Raw genomic sequence first — 23726 nt, 5'->3', positions numbered from 1 at the left:
ACGAAGTGCCAAGCTTTATATAAACTGATTTACATAATAATGGCTAACATTCATTGCATATTATTAGGATCTGGGCCCTGAATTAATTGTTCTAGCATTATTATCTCATTTCAACCTCACGAAAAGCCGGTGACATGGATGCTGTTATTGCCCTTATTTTTCAGGTGAGGAAGGAGAGGTTCAAAATTCATTCAAATCCATGCAATTCAACTGTGGGCTTAAGACTGAAGCTGCCAACTGTCTTCCTGTCTCCTGCCCTCCAGCCTAGTCACCTCTAGTCACCCTGTTTCCTTTATCTTACTGTTTCTGCTCTAATCTCTCCAGGTCTACAGAGTTCTCTGCCCTCCGCAATAGGCCCCGCCCCTTCTACTCTGGTGCCCGCCCACTGGGCCGTGCCGTTATCACGGAGCCAACGGAAGGGGTCCGGGTCGCAACAGGCCCCGCCCTAGGCATCAAACCAATTCCGATTCGTCTCGGTTCCAGAGTTGTGAGAAGATGACACATCTATTGGTTGATGACATTTTACAGGTTGCAAACGGAGGGAGCCACCCACCCGCGCTCGCGCGGTTCCTTCTGGGAGTTGTAGTCCCAGGCGCCCCGTTCCTGGGGTGACGCCGTCTGGACTCCGCATCCCAGCATTCCCTGCGCGCGCCCTGGAGCACTTCCGCCCTGTTGTGAAGTGGGTGTCTTGGTGGGTGAGTCCGGGTGGTGGGGCGGGGGCAGCCGAGACGCAGGCTCTGGGCTGGAGGCTTAGGAGGTGGTGGTGTCACAGGGGGCCGGGGAAGGTGAGAGGTGCAAAGAAGCATCTATGTGGGGGTGGAGGGTGAAGGGCGGGCGGAGGATGCAGCGTCCGGAGATGGCAAGGGTCATAGAGGGGTCGGAGATGAGGAGAGAGAGGGGGAAGAAGGCCCCGGGACTGAGGCAGGTCTTAGAGAAGGTCTGTAGGTGAGCGGAGAGAGAGAGGTTTAGGAGGCAGGAGAGTCACCTTAGAGTCTGGAGAGCACAGAGGGAATGACAGTGTGTTCTGGGGCCCTGGAAAGAAGTGAAAATGTGAAGGCCTAAACTGGAAGCCAGATCTTAAAAATAGTATTTCATTGCTTACCTACCCGCCTAGAACAAACATGCCTAATTTGATGGTCTCTTTAATGGTTGTTAGTTACTTCTAGACCCCAATGGGTGGCACCGGCTATTGTGTTCTGGCCCAAACATGCACTTCTTTCATTATGTCTGATGGAAATGAATGACACTGTCATCCGCTCAACCTACTTACCTACCTACTTTATCCGCTGATTCCTCTTCCATTCTTCCACATCGACGGATCCTCATATCTTTGTTTAATATGTCTTGACTCTGCCCCTTTCATGTCAGGGGTTTTGTCGAAGTCTCCTTTTTTACTTTCACAACATGGACAAACGCACCGCAGCCAGTGTGATCTTAATATTTAACCTACAAATCTGATTGTGCTTTCTCCCTCTTAAAAACCTATTATCACATGTTGAGTCAAATCCAAACATCTTAGCTTCTATCTAGACCCCTCATAAACTTCCTTTGCAGCCTAATCTTCATCCATCCCATGCTCCAGTTTCCCCCGATTTTCTGGGTAGGCCATTTGGTTTACCACCATTATTATACTGTTTTATCTGCTTAGAATACCTTTTTCCCACATCTCTACTGAGACCCACTCTTCCTTCAAGCACCAGCTCAACTGTTACATTGTTCAATTCCCTTAAGCAGATTAAGCCATTTCTAACCCTCAGCTCCCATAACTTCTCTTACTGTATTTACCACATTCTATCTTAATTATCTGTGACTTAAAAAAATCTCTTCCACTAGGCTGAGGATCACTGTACAGGTATAGTGTGTGAATCATCTTCATTTCCTCACTGCCCAGCCCAAAACTACACATTTGATATAAGTCAAGTAAGTCAGTAAATACTTGGTGAATGTGTGACTAGAGACCATTAGAGTAAGCTTTACTATACTAAGATTGAAGAACAGTGGATTTCCAGAGGCATGAGCTTCCAGAGTTGTTTGCTAATTCACAGCCAATAGGAATTTAAACCAAGGATGGCAAATAACATGGAATATATACTTCCACTTCCCTTTCCTATGTGCCTGGCAGTCATGGTTTATTGTTACAGTACATATTCATTTAGAACTTAGATTCCTCGGCATAGTGCTGTAGATAGCCGCTTCTAGTTGACTGAAGTTCCTGCTTTAAGCAACTTATGTGCTCTCTGTAGTTTAAATCCTTCTATGTGAGATTGGCCTGCTTTAAGCCATAGCTTGGACCATAGCCAAGTGGGTCTGAGAGCCATTGGGAACTGAACTGTTTCTTTTTATTTGGAGGTCACAGACTAGTCTTGGCCTTTCTGCTGGGTGTGGGGAGAATCTTCTCTTTCCATCGTACACACTGGGTTGGCTCCTCTTGTCCATATCCATACTCACAGCCTTAGGAGCCAAGATGCTTTTCAGCTTCTCTGTGATTTTAAAGGGATCTGGATTTTGGTGGTTGTCAGCACCTGTCCTTCATCTTTTGGGGGTGGGATCTGTATCATTTCTAGGTCTTCCTGGATTTTGGAAGAGACATTGGAGATCATTTAACCTGAAAGGTCCCATAGTGGCAGCCCGTGGGGGAATGACTTTAGCCATCATACTTTAATCTCATAATGTTCAAAGTAAATTTGAGTCGGTTGCCAACATTTAAAAATCCACAGTTCTAGTGTTTGAAAAAATTGGAAGGTTAGTGTATATTCTGGGTGTATATTCCGCCTGGGACCTGTAGCTCTTCACAATTCCCACCCACTACACTTCATGCATATACTCATTTGCGTTTCTAGACCCCTGTAGGCATATAAACTCAACCACTGATTCTAGTTTCCCTTTCCTCTTGTTCTATACCACATCATACTAACTAGGAAGTCTAGCATGACTACTGAGTAGGGTCAGGCTGTAGGCTGTAGTCTAAAGAGACAGTTGCAAGGCTACCCGAGCTGTCCAAAAATCACACAACTGATAAGTGGCAAGAGTGGAACTAGAACCCCAATATTCTCACTCCTGCCTTAATGTATTCTTTTTTTTTTTTTTTGCAGTACTGGGGATTGAACTTAGGACCTTGCACTTGCCAGGCAGGCGTGGTGCCACTGAGCTACATCCCCAGCCCCCTTAATGTCCTTTCCACTCATGTGCCATGTTCTCAGAAGTTTGGATGACTAGAAGATCTGGAGGAGGCTCTGTGATGTAGTTAAACAAAGTGGAGAAAACTGGTCTTGACCAAGATTCTAACTACCATTTGCTAGTTGTATAATCTTAAGTGAATCTTCATAGAATCTCAGTTTCTCTATATGTAACTGAGCATATGTCTACATTATTAATTACATAACTAAAGTAAGCACAGAAGATGAAAATCACATTTAGCCAAAAATTGCAGCTTGCAGCTCTTTTGGCAAGGAGCCATTTCAGAAGTCAACACACTTACCTTTCAGTAAGCTAATCAGCACAGTCATGTTTTCTTGTGTGAACATTAGATGAAAGAGTTGGGTTGTTAGGGACTGTACTGTATGAAAGACAGTTCACTCACACTCAGTGGAAAGAGACACTTAAGGGAACTAAAACCAGACTGGGGAATAGCACAGTCATGGGTATCAGCACCACATATTCACTCTTGAACAGACACATGGTGAATAGAACAGGCTGTGATATTTAAATTTTGCTCTTTTGCCTTTCTGGTTTTTTTATTTAGTGAAAGTTACAGGTCAGTGAAATGCAATGCCACACTAATGATACTCTACTTGCCTCGAGGATTTGGTGAGAATTTCAGTGTAGAACACTTAACACTGTGCCTACTCTTGGAGGTTGCTGATCCTGGTGAGGCCTGGGTGTTCCTGGTAGCTTCAGGACCGAGGAATGCCATTTTCTCATCCATTTTCTCTTGGCCACCTCAGTGCAAGTCACCATTATGGTGGCTGACTGTGTTGACCTCTCTCTATTCACAATAGGCTGCTATCCATGTTGTTTAAGAAAGGAGTGGAAAAGATGGACATAGGTTCCCTGGGCTTTTTGATTTCTATTTGAAACTAACCTTTGGACTTTTTGGGTCTTCCCAAAGGAAGACACTTTTTGTCTGAAACTCCAGGCTTTGGACCTGGTGGGAATGCTATTACTGTGTCCTCTTTATGCAGGAAAACAGGTGTTTTTCATTTGTTTACTCATTGTCTCTTAAGACTGTAGCTTTCATGAAGACAGGGATTGTCTGTCCTAGCTACTGTTGAGTCTGTAGCTCCCGGTACAGTGGAGTACATACTGGGTTCTGTGTGGATGACTAGTAAACTAGATCAGACCAAATGTATCTGGTCTAGTCCATCAGTAAAGTAGTAGTTTAAAGGAAAATTATGAAAGATTAATTCTTTTTTTTATGTGTGTGCTGGGGATCGAACTCAGGACCTTGCGCTTGGGAGGCATGGTGCCACTGAGCAAAATCCCCAGAGAAAGATGAATTCTTTTGTTTAATACACATTGTGGATTTTCCATAGCCCATTAGGCCCTTGATAGTCTGGATTCACCACTTTAATAAAAGGCAAAAAACTTTAATGGCCCTGCTATCAGATATTGAGTTGAGGACTGGATACAGAACAGAGTAAGATAAGTACTGACCCTTGTAATCTAGTCTAACAAGGCTGTCAGATGTAAGAATAAGTAACTATAATAGTGTAGGATAACATATATCTTAGAGGTATGTAGCAGCCATTTTATGAAGGAAGAGAGAATTAGGGAAGCAATTTTTGGAGAGCAAGGAAGGGGACAGGGCATGACATGTGTGTGTCAAGACACTTATCAGAGGAAGTGACCTTTGGGCTGGTAGCTGAAGGATGATCAGGAAGTTGCCTGGTAGCCATGAGTTGTGCTCCCAGGCTCTTCCTAAGTATGTGAAGGTCTTTAGGACAGCCAGATGGCCTAAAATGCAAATGCTACCCTCCCTCCACTCACAGTTCAGCTGTGTTATTGCCACTTGGAAGCAACTAGTAGCCTCATTTGAGTGGGCATGTTTTATGTCATGTTAATTTGTCACAAAGAGCTTATTTTCTCAGGTAATCCATCATGGGCACCATCAGGGAGGCTGTAATCTCCTTGGGGATACATGTAGATGCATCCCTCTAATACAACATAGAAAATGGTACATGTCATGGAGAGATGGACATAAAGAGAAGAAAAGAATTCCTTCTGGCATGAGCAGGAAGGTCATTTATTCTTTTAAAAAATCTACTGTGCATAGAAAAGGATTAGTTATAATTCTTGCTTCATGACACAGCATCTTCAGTTGATCATTCATGCCTTTACTATTTGTTGAATGCTTCCTCAGTGTGCTGAGCACTGTACTAGATCCCTCTGGAAGCTTATGATGTAGTGGATAAGATAATGACAATAAAGAATGGTCAGGATTATGGTAGAGAAAACATAAGATGGTGTGGAAGTTTGTGTCTGAGGATGGAATCTTGTTTCAGGAAACAGGGAAGTTCTTGAAAAAAAGTGGAGAGCTAGCTAGCTGAGGAAGGGAGGAGATTGCAAAGAAAAATACAGCATGGTGGGAGAGTTCTGTGAGTCATATATTGGAATCACAAGCATGTAGTTGGAACTCCTGGACTAATGGGAGCATGATAAAGAGATGAAGTTGAACACTCGGGCAAGGTTTGCATTTTATCCCGAGGGAAAAGATCACTGAAGGGTATTTAGCAGGGAAGTAATGTGGTCACATTTTGATCTAGTCTGGTTGTTGTGCAAAGAGTGGACTGGAGGTTGGGATAAGGGGAGTCAAGGCAGGCTAATCAAGTGCAGGATACAATGATTTTCTGGACCCAGGTGGTGGCAGTGAGGATGCAGATGCTAAAAGGTGATGAAGTGGTTGTGGGGCATCTTGGAGAAAAAGGATGGCCAGGTTTCTGGTGTGAGCCATTTGATGGAAGATGGTGCCTTCACTGAATGGGGAATCTCTAGAAGATGAATAGTTTGGCAAGAGAAATAGATATTCAGTTATTGACCCATTGAGTTTCAGATACCTAAGGGATACTGGATGGAAGTGTTGTATATGTGGAAGGGATATTCAGTGGAAGTGTAGGTATTTGGATGTAAGAGTCTGGAGACAGCTCTAGCTGGAGTTTTGAGTCATCAGTTAGACATCATATTACAGCGATACATGCCCACTAATGTTTATAGTGGCACAATTCATAATAGCCAAATCCTGGAAACAGCCTGCATGTCCATCAACAGACTAAAGAAAATGTGGTATCTGTACACAAAAAATACTACTTGGCTATAAAGAAGGATAAATTCGAGACATTTGGAGGAAAATGGATATACCTGAAAAATATAATGTTAAGTGAAATAAATCAGACACACAGCTTAAATACCACGTGGTATCACTTGAGTAAGGCAAAGTAAATAAAGAGCAAAATAAAGATTTGATATAAGGAAACAGGGAGATAGATGTTTTACAAGTGGGAAGGGGTCTAAGAGACCAAGGGCAAGGGAAGAGGGGAGGAGAAGGGAAAGTAAAGAGATTTAAGTTGTGTCATGTACATGTACCAAATATGCACAATGACTGTCAACATTATATGTCATAAATATGAACTAATAATAAAAACATAATAATGAAAGTGGGGAAAGGGGATTTATAGATGGAGGGAGGTAGATGGGGATGGGAAGGAGAATAAAAAAGAATCAAGAGATGTCACGTACATGTACCTACTCCCTAAAACTAATATAAACTTCATGTATTGTGAACTTGTACTAATTAAAAAAATGATGGTGAATAATGCCAAATGTGTGGGAAGACCAACAGGGAGCGTAGAATGAGAAAGAGATTTTGCAATTAGACCATTCTGAGTAACACCAAAATTTAAGGTCTTATGGAGGGGGTGATATTCAAAACTGAACTTGAGGGAAGGACAGGCTTTGGACATGTGGAAAAGGAAGGCTCCAGGTCCAGATCATGGTTCCAAGGCCAGATCATGGAGGCCTGGGATGCTAGACTGAGGTGTTTAGGCATGTCCCAGAGGATTTAGCACTGTACTTTCTTTCTCCAGAGTGAGCTGGTTGCTGGCTTTGTGCCAGGCTGTAGTCTCACTCCCTGCCTACAGGAAAGATGCATTGCTAAGCACCCTGGTGCCTTACAAAGGCAGTGGATGGTATGTGCATGCAAGCACCCGTACGCGTGTGTGTGTGTGCGTGTGTGTGTGTGTGTGTGTGTGTGTATGTGTGTATGTGTGTATGTGAGGAAAGTGAAGCTCTTAGGTCCTATTGCTCACTCTGTCCTTTGTCTTTTTATAGTCACAGTCTTGGGGAACAGCCTCTCTCTCTCAGAAGCCCCTTGAAGGACACACCACAGATGCCAGAAGTCATTGAATGAGGACAGCACAGCTGAAGTGAGACATCCAAGCCAGACAATGGCTGTGGCCCTGGTATCTGAGGCCCAGGCTTCTCCCCCGTCAGAGCCTGACGACCTCCTGATTGTGAAACTGGAAGAGGACTCATGGGGATCAGAACCCAAAACCCTGAAGGACTGTGACCCTGTCCCTGGTCCTGAGGCTTCCCGCCAGCGCTTTAGGCAGTTCCAGTACAGGGATGCTGCTGGACCCCATGAGGCCTTCAGCCAGCTTTGGGCTCTCTGCTGTCATTGGCTGAGGCCAGAGATCCGCCTCAAAGAGCAGATCTTAGAGCTGCTGGTGCTGGAGCAGTTCCTGATCATCTTACCCCAGGAAGTGCAGAGCTGGGTGCAGGCACGCCATCCTGAGAGTGGGGAGGAAGCAGTGGCCCTGGTGGAGGATTGGCATCGAGAGGCCCAAGCTGCCCAGCAGCGGGTGAGGCAAATAGTCTGTTCTCTGAGAAACCAGTCAGGCAAGGCAGGGGAGCTGTCATTAGGTTATAATTACCCCAAATCATGATAAAAACAACAATAATTATTGAGTAACATTTTCTAAGCACTACTGTGTAGCAGGTACTGTTAGAATTACTTTCCACTTATTAACTCTGTCCTGTAAACAGTTTTGTGAGCTAGGTACTGTTATCCTCATTTTACTAAAGAGGAAACAGCAGAGAAAAGAGAGATAATTTGTTCAAGGTCACACAGACACTAGATAGAAGAACCAGGATTTGAACTCTAGCAGTCTGAACTCTTAACCACTTGTTTGCTTAACCACTGCTCCACAGTGCCTGTCAGTACCATACTGAACAGTATGGTTAATCTGTATTATGTTTTATGTATAACACAATCTTTTTACATACATGACCTTTTCAGATGCTCATAGCAGTAATGTAAGTAGATAGAAATAGTAATATTTTCCCCATTTTTGAGATTAAGGCTCCAAAAGTCAGGGGGCTCACACATGCCACTTGGTCAGCAAACCAGAGGCTAACCCTTAGGTTCCAGAGTCATTGTTCTTTCCATCACAGACAGATGTTTCACCTGCCATCCATGGGAAGGAAAATACCAAATGAAGTACTAACTGATGTTTTTTTGAGCACTCATGTCTCAGACACTGTTCTAAGCTTTTTATATGTATCCCTCATCTAATCAACCCAGCAATCCAGTTAGATAGTATTATCATTGCCCTTTTTCAAGTGAGTTAACAAAGAGAGGTAAGTAATTTGTCCAAATTTATATAGATGCTAGAGCTGAGAAAAAGGGGGTGAACATATTGTGTATTTAGCATGTACAATTTCAACAATTTACGAGCAGTGATGTAATATATAATTTTACTATGTCAGATTTTGAATCCCAGCATATATAGGAAAGTCCTCTTAGCTGACTGTGGATTGAGCCAGCTGTCTGTAAACTTCACGTTACCATAACCATTTGCTTTGTACTGATTATAGTCAGAAATTCTTGTGATACTATATTAATCACATTTTGTTGGAAGAAATGTTAGGTTTGAGAATATAGCCTTCAAAATGATTGAGATTTTCTGCATATTTAAACTGTAAAGCTCTATACACATGTGAGATTGAGACAAGGAAGGGTTAAGTTCTGTGGCTTTCCTTTTTGGATTCCTTTACAAATCCATTGAAGATACAAAAAGTAATATTTAGGAAACTAAGTATAAGTATGTGCCCTATTTTAATATACACCCCCTCCCCATGTTAGTCCTTTTAAAGAGACCAGCCATTTGTCTTAAATGTCAGTGAAGAAGCAAATGGAAGTCTTAGGACTTCAGAGCTGAATGATGAAAAAGTTGAGACCAGAGATGAGAATTGACTTAAATCAAGGTCTTTTGGATTCTTCATCTGTAAGGATGGCAGAGTTGAGTTGGAGCAAATATTCTCAAATTATATCACTTGAGCTGACCAAATGTTGAACTGCTTCTAAATTGAAAGAAAAAAAATATAAAGTAATAGAGTTTGTTCTACTATAATTTTTTTTTCTGTGACCCTCATTTTTGTTTTTTAAGTTTTCTGCCAGTTTTTGAGTGCCCACAAATTTTTAAAACAAATGGGTAAGAGTAGCAAAGGAACTTTTTTTCTTCAGGCACATATGTGGTAGCTTGTGATCTTATATTACAAGGCATATGACTTAATTATATTTTCTGCAGGTAAAATTTTGCCAAGTATTTTTTTTAACTGTATATCCTTTTGTTGGTAAATTTTAGGTATACAATATAATGACATTTATCATTGGAAATTTGCACCTTTACATACTCTCTTGGTTTTAATTTTTTCCCCCTTCCCCTGCCCTCCCTTCAACCCCTCCATCCCTCAAATTTACAGACTTTGTTTCCTTTTTTTCATTTTCTCATATTAATTCCATTCCCTTCTTTCCTTTCCCCTACCCCTTCCCCTTTGCCCCTTTTCTTCCTATTTCACATGATATCTATTATACCTTTTAGTCCTTACCCTTTCAGTTTCTCACACTAGAGAAACTATTCAGTATTTACACATGTGTGTCCTATTTATTTCACTTAAGAGTATCGCCTCAGTGTGCATCCATTTAGCAATAAATGTCTAATTTCTCATTTTTTATGGCTGAGTAGTACTCCATTTTAGAAAAAAACCACATTTTCTTGATGCAGTCTCCAGTTGATGGGCATTTAGGCTGTTTCCAAGTTTTAGCTATTACAAACTGTGCTGCTGTGAACATGGGTGCACATATATCACTGTGGTGTGATTCTTTTAATTCTTTGGGGAAGATCCCCAGCAGGGGAATAGTGGGATCAAATGGGACTTCCAGTCCTAGTTCTTTGAGGTATCTCCATACTGATTTCCACAGTGGTTGCATCAGTCTACACTCCCACCAGCAATGGAGCAGTATTCCTCTTTCCACACAGTCCTGCCAGCATTTGTTATTGCTTGATTTCATGATAGCAGCCATTCTGTTTTCATTTGCATCTCTCGAATGACCAGTGATGTTGAACATTTTTTCATGTTTATTTGCCATTTCTACTTCTTTGTGTGAGAAATGTCTGTTCATTTCAGATGCCCATTTTTGGATTGGGTCTTTAAATTTGGGAGGTCTGATTTTTTAAGTTCTTTATAGATTCCAGATAATGGACCTTTGTGGGACCGCTGGTGAAGATTTTTTCCCACATTGTGGGTTGTCTCTTCACACTGTTGTTGATTTCTCTTGCTGTGCAGAAGCTTTTTAGTAAGATGAGATCCCACTTGTTGATTGTTTGTGCTAGTTCATGGGCAACTGAGGTTTTGTTCATAAAATCTTTTCCTACACCAATGTCTTCAAGAGTTCTACCTAACCTCTATTCCAGCCAGTTCAGCATTTCTATTTTAATATTTAGATCTTTAATCTATTTCAATTTTAGTTTAGTGCATGGTGAGAGATATAGGTGCAGTTTTAGTCTTTGGTGAGTTGAAACCCAATTTCTCCAGCACCATTTATTAAAGAAGCTATCTTTCCTCCAGTGAGGGTGTTTGGCTCCTTTGTCAAAGATGGGGTGGCTGAGTGTGTCTGGAGTTGTTTCTGCATCTTCTAATCTGTTCTACTGGTTCTCAGGTCTGTTTCTTTGCCAGTACCATGCTGTTTTTATCACAGTAGCTTTGTCGTATAGTTTCAAGTTGGTGTTGTAATACCCCCTGCCATGTTTCTGTTACCTAGAATTGCTTTTGCTATTCTGGGTCTCTTCTTGTTCCAAATGAATTTTTGGATTGTTTTCTCCAGATTTGTGAAGTATGCTGCTGGGATTTCAATTGGGATTGCATTGAATCTGTATGGCAGTTTTGGAAGTATGGCCATTTTCACTATGTTGATTCTTCCTACCCAGGAGCAGGGGATGTCTTTCCATTTTCTGATATCATCTTCAATCTCTTTTTTCAGAGTGCTATAGTTTTCAGAGAAGAGGTCTTTGATTTCTTTTGTTAGGTTGATTCCTAGGTATTTCAGTTTTTCGGATGCTATTGTGAAAGGAATTGTTAGCCCTATTTCTCTCTCAGTGAGTCTGTCATTGGTGTAGAGGAAAGCTATTGATTTTTGTGTGTTGACCTTGTAACCAGCTACTTGACTGAATTTGGTTATTAAGTCTAGAAGGCTTTTGGTGGAGTTCTTGGAGTCTTCTATATAGAGCATCATGTCATGTGCAAATAATGACAATTTGACTTCTTCATTTCCTAACTTTATTCCTTTTACTTCTTCTCTTGTGTTAATTGCCGTGGCTAATGTTTCCAGAACTATATTGAACAAGAGTGGTGATAGTGGACATCCTTGTCTTGTTCCTGATTTTAGTGTGAAGGATTTCAGTTTTTGACCATTTAGAATGATATTGGCTGTTGGTTTTTCATAGATGGCTTTTATCAGATTGAGGTAGAGACCTTCTATTCCAATTTTTTGTAGGGTTTTTATCATAAATGCATGTTGGATTTTGTCAAATGTGTTTTCTACATCTATTAAGATGATCATATGGATTTTGTCCTTGGCTCTACTGATATAGTGTATTACATAGATTGATTTGCTCATGTTGAACCATCCCTGCATCCCTGGGATGAATCCCACTTGGTCAAGGTGTATGATCTTCTTGATGATCTTCTGCATTCTATTTGCCAGTATCTTATTAAGGATTTTTGTATCTATGTTCATTACTGAGATTGGCCTATAGTTCTCCTTTTTGGTTGGGTCTTTCTCTGCTTTGGGGATCAAGTTGATGCTTGCTTCCAGGAATGTATTTGGGAGTATTGTTTCCCTTTCAATTTCATCAGAGAGTTTAAACAGTAGTGGCAGTAGTTCCTCTATAAATGTCTTTTAGAATTTAGCTGTGAAGCCATCAGAACCTGAGCTTTTCTTAGTTGGTAAGTTTTTAATTACGTTTTCAATTTTATTGATTGATATTGTGTCGTTTAGAATTTTTAGGTCTTCTTTGTTCAACTTTGGTAATTCATACGTATCTCGGAATCTGTCCATTTCTTCTGTGTTTTCCATCTTATTGGCATGTAGGTTCTCAAAGTATGTATTGATGATCCTCTGGATTTCTGCTGGGTCCGTTGTAATTTCATCCTTTTCATTCCTAGTTGCATGGATTTGGGCCTTTTCTTTCCTTTTCCTGATAAGGTTGGCTAAGGGTTTGTCAGGTTTTTTTATTCTTTCGAAGAACCAACTCTTGGCTTCATTGATTTTTTTGTATTGTTCTCTTAGTCTCCATTGCATTGATTTCTGCTCGGATCTTTATAATTTCCTCCCTTGTAAGAGCTTTGGGTCTGTCCTGCTCTTCTTTTTCTAGAAGCTTGAGGTTCAGCATCAGGTTGTTTAATTGGATGTGCTCTGTTTTCCTTATATGAGTATTCACTGCTATGCATTTCCCTGGTAAGACTACTTTCATTGTGTCCCATAGATTCTGATATGTTGTACTGTCATTGTCATTTAATTGAAGGAACTGTCTGATTTCTTCTTTAATTTCCTCTGTGACCCATTGGCTATTCAGAAGTGTGTTGTTCAATTTCCATGTGTTTATGAAATTCTTGCAGTTTCTTTTGCTATTGATCTCCAATTTCATCACACTGTGGTCTGATAATATACAGGGGATAACTTCAATTCCTTTGCACTTGCTTAAACATGTTCTATGAGTGAGTATGTGGTCTACTTTGGAGAACAACCCATGTGCAGCTTTCTGAAAAGAATGGGTATTCTAATTTTGTGGAGTGGAACACTGTTTAAACATCTATTGAGTTTATTTTTTCAAGTGTTTGATTGAGTTCTAGTATTTCATTACTTATTTTTTTAGTTGACCTATTTATTTGTGACAGTGGGGTATTGAGGTCCCCTACTATTATTGTTTTAGTGCTTATATGATTTTTCATGTCCGTAGTATTTGTTTTATATAGTTGGATGCAGTAGTGTTTGGTGCATAGATATTTATGATTGTCATCTCTTCCTTTTGGATTGTTCCCTTTACAAGGATGTAGTGTCCTTCTTTGTCTCTCTTAATCAGTGTTGGTTTGAAATCCACTTGGTGTGCAAAGAGGATAGCTATTCCTGCTTTTTTTGGGTTCCTGTCGCATGGAGTATTGTTTTCCACCCTTTAACTTTCAGTGTATGAGTTTCATTTTGAATTAAGTGTGTTTCTTGTATGCAGCATACTGTTGGATTTTGTTTCTTGGCCCATTCTGCCAGTCTGTTTCTTTTGATTGGTGAATTGAGACCATTAACATTGATGGTTATAACTGACAGATATTGAGTTATCATTCTCATGACTTTTTCTTTTGTTGGATTTTCCCCCTTTACATTTCATTTCTTGTCGCGCCCGATGCATTCATTCTGCTGTGCTTCCTGGGGTTGTGATCCTCAATGTCTGTTCCTAGGATATTGTCTAAAATTTTTTGGAATGCTAGTTTGGTATTCATGAAGTTCCAGTGGTGTTCTTTATCATGAAAGTATCTTAGTTCTCCATCAATTTTGAAACTTAGTTTTGCAGGGTACATCATTTTGGGTTGGAGGCTGTTTTCCTTTAGGGGTTGGAATACATCTCTCCAAGCTCTTCTTGCTTTGAGAGTTTGAGTTGAGAAGTCTGCTGTGATTCTGATGGGCTTTCCTTTGTATGTGATTTGTTTCTTTTCTCTAACTGCTTATAGAACTTTGTTCTTCTGTTGGGTTTTTGGAATTGTAACAATTATATGCCTATGTGTAGATTTTTTTTTGATCAAGGCTAGTTGGAGTCCTATATGCCTCACTTGTCTGTATGTCAAGTTCTTTTCCCCTGCATGGGAAGTTTTCTGCCATCACTTCTGTGAACAGTTTTTTATGTCATCTGCACTCTCTCCTGCTTCTTCATTGACTCCAATCAGTCTTATGTTATTCTTCTTTGCATTGTCTAGTAGCTGCTGAATTGATTTCTCATGGTCCGTTACAATTTTAAAGCAATTTTTCTTTTCCTGGTCACTAACTGCAATCTTATCTTCTATATCTGAAATTCTGTCCTCACATTGGGTCATTCTGCTGCTTAGACTTTTGATGGAGTTTTTAATCTGGAAATCTGTTTGCATCTGTTTTATGGATTCCATTTGTTTCCTACGTTGGGATTCCATCATGTTCCTGAGCACCTGTCTAGATTTATTAATCATGTCTTGCACTATGAGCACAATCTCTGCTGTTATCTGAGAAATCATTTCTGATTTCATTTTTTCCAGATCCTCTTTTGTTGCCATTTCAGGGAGTCCAGGTAGTTGAGTATCAGAGTGTTCCATCTTGTTTCCCTTTGGGGTTGCTGTAGGTGATCTGAAAGTCTGGTTTTGAGACTTTTTTATGTGTCTTCCCATTTCGGCTGGGGGGTTGGGGAGGTGGGGCAGGTGTTTATGTGATGTTGGTGCCAGTGCAGCTCAACTCCTCTGCACCGGGGGCAGTGGTACAGTGGCCCAGAAGCCCCTTCCTCTGCACTGGGAGTGGTGCTATCTCTCATTTCTGATATTGGTGATTTGTGTCTTCAGTCTTTATTAGTCTGATTAGACACTGGCACTGCTTTTGCTCTATCTCACATTTTCTGTAAGTTGTATTTTCATTTTTATTTAGTTCAAAATATATAAAAATTTTTCTTGAGGTTTCTTCTTTGACCCATGTATTATTTAGATATGCTTTTTTTTTTTTTTTTTTGGTACTGGGGATCGAACACGGGACCTTGTGCTTGCGAGACAGGCGACGGAACCTCTGAGCCAAATCCCCAGCTCCAAGATATATGTTTTTTAGTCTCTGAGTACTTGGGGATTTTCCAGCTACATATTTTTCTGTTACCGATTTCTAATTTAATTCCACTGTGGTCTGAGAGCAGATATTGTATGATCTTGTTATTTTAAATTTGTTAAGATGTGTTTTATGGCCCATAATATTGTATGGCATATAATGTTTTGTGTGAGGTTGAGAAAAATGTATATTCTGCTGTTGTTGTATTAAGTACTTCTTATATGTCAATTAAATCTCTTCTCTTTTACTCGATTCATGTGTCTAATTCCCCTCATAGAATGTTTAGTTTAACTGTGTCTTTACTAATTTTCTGCCTCCTAGTATTTCCATTTCTAATAGAGGGATTTTAAAGTTTACAATTATAATAGTGAATTAATTTTTTTCTCCTTACATTATGTCAGTTTTTGCCTACGTGTAATATTTTGATGCTGTTTTGTTAGGAACATGAAAAATTAAGTGTATGTATAACCTTTATGTGTATTAAGGACTGTTATTTCTTGGAGTATTGACTCCTCCATCATTTTATAATGCCACTTTAATTAATTAATTAATTAATTTTACTTAAACAACAGAAATTTATTTTTACACAGTTCTGGAGGCTGGAAATCCCAGATCAGGGTGTCAGCAGATTTGGTTTCTTCGGGCCTCTCTCTTTGGCCTGGCAGATGGTAACCTTCTGAGCCCATCTTTTTATGCGGCTTCCCTCTGTGTGCCAGTAATGCCACTTTCAATCCTTGATAACTGGTCTTGCTCTGAAGTCTGCAGTGTCTGGAATTTATATAGATTCCCTTGCTTTCTTTTGATTAGTGTTAGCTTGATGTATTTTCCCCTTTACTTTTTATCTGTATGTCTCCCTCCTCCCCAGTGACTGACTGAATCTCCTGGACCTTTTAACTCTCAGGAGTGTCCACACTGAGCCTTTCCCAGTTTGTCAATTACAGTTTAGTTTTTCTAACTCTGGCACTAGTTCTCAGAGGTTTCTGCTCTGGTAAGTTGTAATGTTCTGAATCTACCTGTCTTAGTTTCTCCAGTTTTGAGAGCAGCAATATACTTTGTAACCTCACTTGATGGATTCAAGAACTGTTTACTTTTCAGATTGTCCAGGTTGTTACTTGTTAAGATGGAGTGGATGCTTGCTAAACTGGAAACAAGAAGTCTGTTCTACTGAATTTTTACCTCCTCATTATTACTTGAATGTACTGTTTTTTTGGTCTACAATTACCATCCATATAATCAGGATCTTTGTTTAGGGATAGACTAGTTGGAGAAGCTGGGGCGGAAAGTAAAGATTGTTGTTGATTCTAGTCACTTAGGTCCTCTATAGATTATAGTACTTAAAAACCAAACAACCTATTTCTCATGCTTAGCCATTATTTGGTTTTATTGGTCACAGAAATTTTATGTAATTTTTCTCTTTATGAATTGAAAATGTTTTGATCAGTGGGAGCCTTGTTGAAATGCTTTATGGTCTTCCAGCGTTGAGTAAGACAGTACTCATTTGGGTATAAATGCTGGTCTGCTTACTGAAGTCAGTCTGATGATTTCCTCATCATGCTTGAAGCCCTTTATAAGGTTATTAAGCCCTGGACCACAGTTGTACTCAAAGTAACCTCCTCTGCCCTACTGAAGTGGGCCTTATTGAACTGACAGTTGGGAATTTTGACCATTTGTGTGCAGGAACTAGAGTGGTGTGCAGAAGAGACCAAACCCTTAAAGGCAGCACAAGAATCTCAGCGCTTCCAGCTACAGCCGGCAGATCACAGGCCTGAGGGACAGTCTCAGAAACAATGGGTGAAGAATTTATGCTCTGACCTCCCTAAGCATCTAAATGCCAAGATGGCATCACACCTCTTAAAAGAGAGTGGTGAGTACCAAGAATCTGGAAACAGTAGAGAATGAAGCCTTTCCTCCAAGGGAGAGGATTGAGAGGTAAGGAAGAGTACATGGGGAGAAGAATGTGGAGAGTTCAAGGCAAGGGACAGGATAGTATCTGACAGACACATTTACTGAGAAGGAGGGTAAAAAATGCATTGTAAAAGAGGAGGAAGTTCCCAGTGCTGCCAGTTGGAGCAGCAGATGCAGCAGATTCAGGGTGGGACTAAGGTGGGTGGTAATCACAGGGGTTCAGGGTAGGTATTTCGCATATGCTACACAAGTCAGGCTTACAAGCTCTGTTTCCTAAGAGTAAACATCATTATTGAGTCTAGTCGTTCATTTCTTCTACAGATTATAACTACTTAAAAGGTAAACAGCCTATATTTTATGCTTTTGAGTTATTATTTAATGTCTGTCACAAGACTTTTACCTAATTTATCTCTTTATGAATCCAGTGTGTTTTGAACAGTGGCAGCCTTGTTGAAACACTTGTGTAGGCTCCCAGTCTTCCTTAGAAGGGAAATTAAGAGAAGATCTGCACTGGCTGTGGGGTAGCCTCAGTCTGATCCAAGTGTGACTTTTGGGAAGGTGAATTTCGAAGGTGGCTTTTGGGAACCAGAGCTTGAGTTTCCGAGACTTTTTGTTTTCCTCAGCTGTCCTCACTCCTCGAGTCCCTACTCTTCCAAAGATGGGTAGTGTTGGAGATTGGGAGGTGACAGCTGAGTCTCAGGTAAGCTGCTATTTGTTCTTCCCTTCTTGATATTAATACTATTCTGCTGTTGCCATCCACAGCTCTTCCTCACTCCATGGCGTAAGGCGTAGAGCGTTACCTTTGCCCCACCCCCAGTCTGCCGGGCCTCTCCTTGGTCATGGTGCTGCTTGTGATGCTAAGCCCTCTTGTGGTACCCCTACATTCCCTTGCTTTTTCTGGGGCCTGTAGCTTTTCCAGGCTGTTTTCAAAGATCAGTGATGTTTGAGATCCTTTTCTTGTGCATGTCACAGGAAGCCCTGGGCCCTGGCAAACATGATGAGAAGGAGTTCTGCAAGGACCCTGCAGGAGATGATTGTGGGAACAGCATGTGTCTGGGTAAGGAAAGCATGCCCTTCCCTAGAGCAGAACACATCTGATTTCTGATACATGTGGTTTCCAAGGAGTGGTATGCCACTCCCTTAAGAATTATAGCTCTGCATTCTCTGGAATTTCAGAGGTGGGAAAAGACTTTCTTTTTATAGCCAGCACTGTTAGGGTAGGGAGAGAGTTGGTCCAGATTGAGGATAGCAAGATAGTTTCCCAGAGCTCGCCTCCTCAGGGTTTATCACCTTCACTGCCTCAGGACAGTCACCAGGACCAGGAGCTGGGCCCAGCTTACTACATCAGAAATTTGGTCTCTTCATACCAAATGAGATCTGCCTCTCAGGAGCAATTCACGTGAACCGAGTCCACCAGACCAACATATTAAACCACAGAGAGAAATAAATATCACAGGCCTCAAGATACTTAAGCCTAAGATAATCAGCACAGCCTAATTTTTTCTGTAGGCATATCTGCATGGGAAGCCAAACTAAGAAGCCATTTCCCTGGGGACCATGGGGTCACTGTGTGAGGAGTTAGGCACAAGGATGGGGTGAAATAGAAGAGACTGGGCAGTTTTGATGCATGGTCAGGTTAGATACTAAAAGCTTGTTGGCTACTTGCTCGACAGTCAGATCCCATTTTTACATGTGCTACTGGATTGGGGGGTATAGTGTTTAAAGGAACAGACTTGGAAATGCTAACTTAGCATCAAGAAAGACTCTAGTGGCAATGGTGGTCACAAATTTCCTGATACTGTCATCTGCCCCCACTCCCCCTGCTGCCCAACAATGGAACTCAGTCTGTTTGGGTCAATTTAGGTCATGTGTCTGTCTGAACCAGTAATAGTTACTGTCTCCTATGATATATTTCATAACAATAACAATAAAAAAAGCAAATGAGCAAAGTAAATAGATCATGTACTGTTTCTGGTGAGGATCATATTATGTCTAGTTACCTTTCCCTAAATGTCCAGACATATTAATGGAGTAACATGAGAATCTGTCATCAGCCTTTTGCAAGGAAAGGATGTAAATTTCAGGGACAATTTGGACAAACCTGCTACTCAATAGATCATTTCTACTCAATCATTTGTCTTCTTTCTTTTGTATAGGAGTTTCAGTTTTGAAACCAAGTGTCACTTCCCAGCTAGAGCAAGGATCAGAATTCTGGGATGTAAACCTTATAGATTCTGTGAAAAGGAGCACTGCTGATTATAACCTGGATAATGAACCAACAAAACCAGCTCAGGCATTGGCCTTAAAGGACTCCAGGGCCTGGGAAGAACAATACCAATGGGATGTGGAAGACATGAAGGTGTCAGGTGTTCACTGGGGCTATGAGGAGACCAAGACTTTCCTAGCAATCTTGAGCGAGTCTCCTTTCTCTGAAAAGCTTCGGACTTGTCACCAGAACCGCCAGGTGTACCGGGCTATTTCGGAACGGTTAAGGGCACGGGGCTTCCTGCGGACACTGGAACAATGTCGCTACAGGGTCAAAAACCTCCTCCGGAATTACCGGAAAGCCAAGAGCAGTCACCCACCAGGGACATGCCCCTTCTACGAGGAGCTGGAGGCCTTGGTGAGGGCTCGGACGGCCATCAGAGCCACAAGTGGCTCAGGAGAGGCTGTGACACTCCCCAGGCTGGGGGATAGTGATGCTGAGATGGATGAGCAGGAGGAAGGGGGCTGGGAGCCTGAGGAAACAACAGAAGACTATAGTAATGCTGGCCTGGCTACTGATGAGTCTGCCCAGGGGGCCAGGATTGCAGGGGGCCCAGCGCTTCTCCAGAGTCGTATTGGTAAGAACAAGGGGGTTTAACCAGGTGCAGATCCAGTCCCTCTACCAGGCAGGCTGCTGGTCCCTGGATTGATGCCACTAGAGTAAAGCATTAAGTTCCTGGGGTCATCTTTGAATTCACATCTTCTTTGTGACTGGGTCTCCTTGTCAAGTATAAAAGCAAGTATTTCTAAATGCTTCAGGGACCTTTGAGGATGATTGTAGGTGTCACATGAGTGAACTTCTAATGCTTATGATTACGTGTTTCTCTTAATATGTGAGCACATCAGCCTGTAACTTCATAGATAGTAAATTTAGATAAAGAAAGACAGTGGGCTGGGGATTTAGCTCAGTGGTTCTGCCATCTGCCTCGCAAGCACAAGGTCAAGAGTTCGATCCCTGGTACCAAAAAAAAAAAAAAGACAGTAAAATACTGAACAGATAGAGCAGAAAACATGGGAGTGTAGACTTGAACAGTCAGTGTGTGGGAAATACCTGGTCATTGTAAAGGTAGACTGTGGAGCCCAAGAAATGAAGCATCTTGTTTAAGGGTACATAGGTGGGAACAGAACCCGTGTCTCATGCCTACCAGTTTCATGTGGTTTTCCTGCCCCATGTTGCCTCCCTGGGTGGCATCACTTACCTGAAGAAGAACTGAGGCTAGGTTGTCTCCTTTTCATTCCTCCATAAGAGGAAAGGGCATCCTTAGTTGGACTCTGCCCATGATTATTTGAAATCCACTCATATCGTTGGTCTTTAGGGATTTTCAGCTTTCATGGTTTGTTAAAGGAGAGTTCATAAAGAAGGTAGAGGATATGTATTGCTTGGATATAGGGAAAATCTTGTGGATTCCAATTACCAGATAGCTCAAGCCAAGGAATTTGGGTCACTAATAGAACTGACAAGTATGGCCATGTAAATCCTCCCCTTCAGCGAGACTTAAAATGTTAACAGAATCTCTTAGAAGGGGTGGGGCAGATGCTCTGGCTGGCTTTTCTAGTCCATCCCTGAGAAGGAAAGGTATGTGCCCAGCCACTTGGACAGTTTCTGGGATGCCTGTGTTCCAGGTGTTTAGAAGGATAGGTGACCCTGACCCCTGATGACCCAGGCAAATCTCAAGTCTTACACCTCAACTCTTCACTCCTGACAGCAGGTGTGCACTGGGGCTACGAGGAAACCAAGGCTTTCCTGGCAATTCTCAGTGAATCCCCATTCTCTGAAAAGCTTCGTACCTGTCACCAGAACAGCCAGGTATATCGGGCCATTGCAGAGCGGCTGTGTGCACTGGGTTTCCTGCGAACACTGGAGCAATGTCGCTACAGATTCAAAAACCTCCTTCGAAGCTACCGGAAGGCCAAGAGCAGCCACCCACCAGGGACATGCCCCTTCTATGAGGAGCTGGACTCACTCATGAGGGCTCGGACTTCAGTCAGAGCCATGGAGACTGTCAGGGAGGCAACAGGTCTTCCTAGGTCTGGGCAGAACAGTACTGAGACAGATGACCAGGAGCCCTGGAGTGAGATGGCAGATGAAGATGCCATTAAACCTCCAACCCCATGTCCTAAAACTCCAGACACTGGTAAGCCTGGAGTCTCGACATGTCTACAAAATCCATAGGCATGTGAAAAGGTGGGCAGCCAGGCTCAGTATCTTTTGACTCTGGGCTAAAAGAGAGAATGGGATTGAATAGGAAAAGGATTTGTTTTGCTGAGATTATTGTCTTTAGGTTATTACTCATATGATATAGTCTAGCTTTTATTGGGAACATCTGGTCTATTAGGGAATTGATTCAATCTTGTATGACATAGAATCTACTGAATGTACCAGAAGAAGGAAGGAGGTAGTCATTATTTAATACTGATTGGCTGGGGAGACTGATTGGCTGGCTGCTTGGGCTGGGCCTCATGGCTCCTTTGGGGCTACCATGTCCTAAACTGTGTTACTGAGCTGTTTGGGTTTAGAAATGCATGTATGCCCCAAAACTTAGTCAGTTTCACATTAGTCACATTTATAAGATGTGAGATTTAAGATATAGATTCATTTTGGCCACAGTCATAGGACACAGATACATAATACAGGTACGTAAATAAATGGTAACTAATGAATGAACAAAAACTGCATTTCTGTCCATTCTTTTAGGTTTTGAGTTGAGGCATAAGGATGAAGAGCAGGTTTCAGAACAGGACATTTTTGAGGATTTACCTGGAGCCTTACCAAAATATACTTCAGAGGCTGTTTACTCTCTGCATGACTGGGGGGAAGACAGTGAAAATGAAAATGAAGGTGAAGGGATATGGGGTAATCCTCCACAAGAACAGTGGGAAGAGTGTTCTTCTGAGGAGGACTTAGAAAAGCTCATTGATCATCAAGGCTTGTACCTTGCAGAGAAACCCTACAAGTGTGACATATGTGTGAAAAGCTTCAATAGGAGCTCCCACTTCATTGCCCATCAGCGGATCCACACAGGTGAGAAGCCCTACACATGCCTTGAATGTGGAAAAAGCTTTAGTGACCGCTCTAACCTCAATACGCATCAGAGAATCCACACTGGAGAGAAGCCCTACAGATGCCTTGAATGTGGAAAAAGGTTTAGTGATCACTCCAATCTCATCACCCACCAGAGAATTCACACGGGAGAAAAGCCCTATAAATGTGGGGAATGTTGGAAAAGCTTCAATCAGAGCTCAAACCTTCTGAAACATCAAAGAGTCCATTTGGGAGGAAATCCTGACCAGTGTAGTGAGACTGGGGAGAGCATTGGCCACAGCCCATCGGTTAGTGCACACTGGATGGATTTCACAGAGGGAACAGCTGAGCCATCTCACAGTGTTGGGATGAACGTGAGCTTTCCTATATCCCACAGCACCAACGCAGGGGAGAAACTGTATCAGTGCTCTGAATGTAGAAGGTGCTTCTCAAAGAGCTCCGCCCTCATTAGTCACCAAAGAATCCACACAGGAGAGAAACCTTATGAGTGTGCTGATTGTGGGAAAAGCTTCAGTAAGAGTTCCACCCTGGCCAACCACCAGCGAACCCACACTGGGGAAAAGCCGTATAAGTGTGTAGACTGTGGGAAATGCTTCAGTGAGCGTTCCAAGCTCATCACCCACCAGAGGGTACACACAGGAGAGAAGCCCTACAAATGCCCAGAGTGTGGAAAGTTCTTCCGGGACCGTTCTAACCTCATCACTCACCAGAGAATTCACACGGGAGAGAAGCCCTATAAGTGCAGAGAGTGTGGGAAATGTTTTAACCAGAGCTCCAGTCTTATTATTCACCAGAGAATCCACACTGGGGAGAAACCCTATAAGTGTACAGAGTGTGGCAAAGACTTCAACAACAGCTCTCACTTCAGTGCCCACCGGAGAACCCATACAGTTGGCAAAGCATCATAGGAGACCCCTCCCCCAAGAAAAGAGTGATATATGTATATTTATATCTCCTAAGATCTTAAGACCTAAACTAGAAAGAAATCTTCCCGTTTTTAAGCTTGGCGTATATCCAGAGAAGTTTTGGTAAAATCCAGGTAATTTGGAAGTGAATTACAAATACTAAGGATCCAGATTTGAAGGCACTTTGCTTTTCAAGTGTAGTTTGTTTTTTTTCCTGTTAAATCCCGCCCCCCCAATCCTCAAGCTATCCGTATATCTGCTGTTGCATTAGAGCTTTTTTAGTATTTGAGCCAGACTGATGGCTTAGGGGATTAGAGTTAAATCAGTGGCCTGGAGTAGTGATTTCAGACCCTGCTGTGCCTTTACACTGCCCATCCCCCTGGCAGTGATTCTCACACATGGCACTTTGCAGGCAGGGCACATCCTCACAGGAGAACCTTGAGACTGGTGA

At 41.9% G+C, this 23726-nt stretch overlaps 1 protein-coding gene across 5 annotated transcripts; it reads left to right on the top strand.

The window, feature by feature from the left end:
* Nucleotides 1-632: 632 nt before the first annotated feature.
* Nucleotides 633-23457, top strand: Zscan20 (zinc finger and SCAN domain containing 20). 5 transcript variants are annotated; one of them, XM_021263289.2, is made up of 8 exons: nt 633-691; nt 7324-7853; nt 16835-17021; nt 17686-17762; nt 18035-18119; nt 19219-19905; nt 21034-21462; nt 22023-23457. In XM_021263289.2, exons 2-8 carry the CDS (start codon nt 7440-7442, stop codon nt 23276-23278), a joined length of 3135 nt encoding a protein of 1044 aa, XP_021118948.1. In that variant the 5' UTR covers nt 633-691; nt 7324-7439; the 3' UTR covers nt 23279-23457. The 5 variants fall into 5 exon arrangements, with proteins under 5 accessions (XP_021118948.1, XP_021118949.1, XP_004850963.1 ...); XM_021263290.2 differs by having other exon boundaries at nt 642-695; nt 21037-21462; XM_004850906.3 differs by having other exon boundaries at nt 642-695.
* Nucleotides 23458-23726: the final 269 nt, after the last annotated feature.

The sequence above is a fragment of the Heterocephalus glaber genome, unplaced genomic scaffold (assembly GCF_053883595.1).
Source record: "Heterocephalus glaber isolate CG9 unplaced genomic scaffold, H.glaber_assembly_v1.0 deba00001452, whole genome shotgun sequence".
Lineage (NCBI taxonomy): Eukaryota > Metazoa > Chordata > Mammalia > Rodentia > Bathyergidae > Heterocephalus > Heterocephalus glaber.
The sequence above is the reverse complement of the archived record's forward strand: the minus strand, read 5'-3'. Positions and strand labels throughout refer to the sequence as shown.

Coding starts and splice junctions, on each gene's coding strand:
- Zscan20 (XM_021263289.2), top strand. CDS start 7,440: ATGGCTGTGGCCCTGGTATCTGAGGCCCAGGCTTCTCCCCCGTCAGAG. Junction 17,763..18,034: donor AGGTGACAGCTGAGTCTCAG/GTAAGCTGCTAT, acceptor TGCATGTCACAG/GAAGCCCTGGGCCCTGGCAA. Junction 21,463..22,022: donor TCCTAAAACTCCAGACACTG/GTAAGCCTGGAG, acceptor CCATTCTTTTAG/GTTTTGAGTTGAGGCATAAG.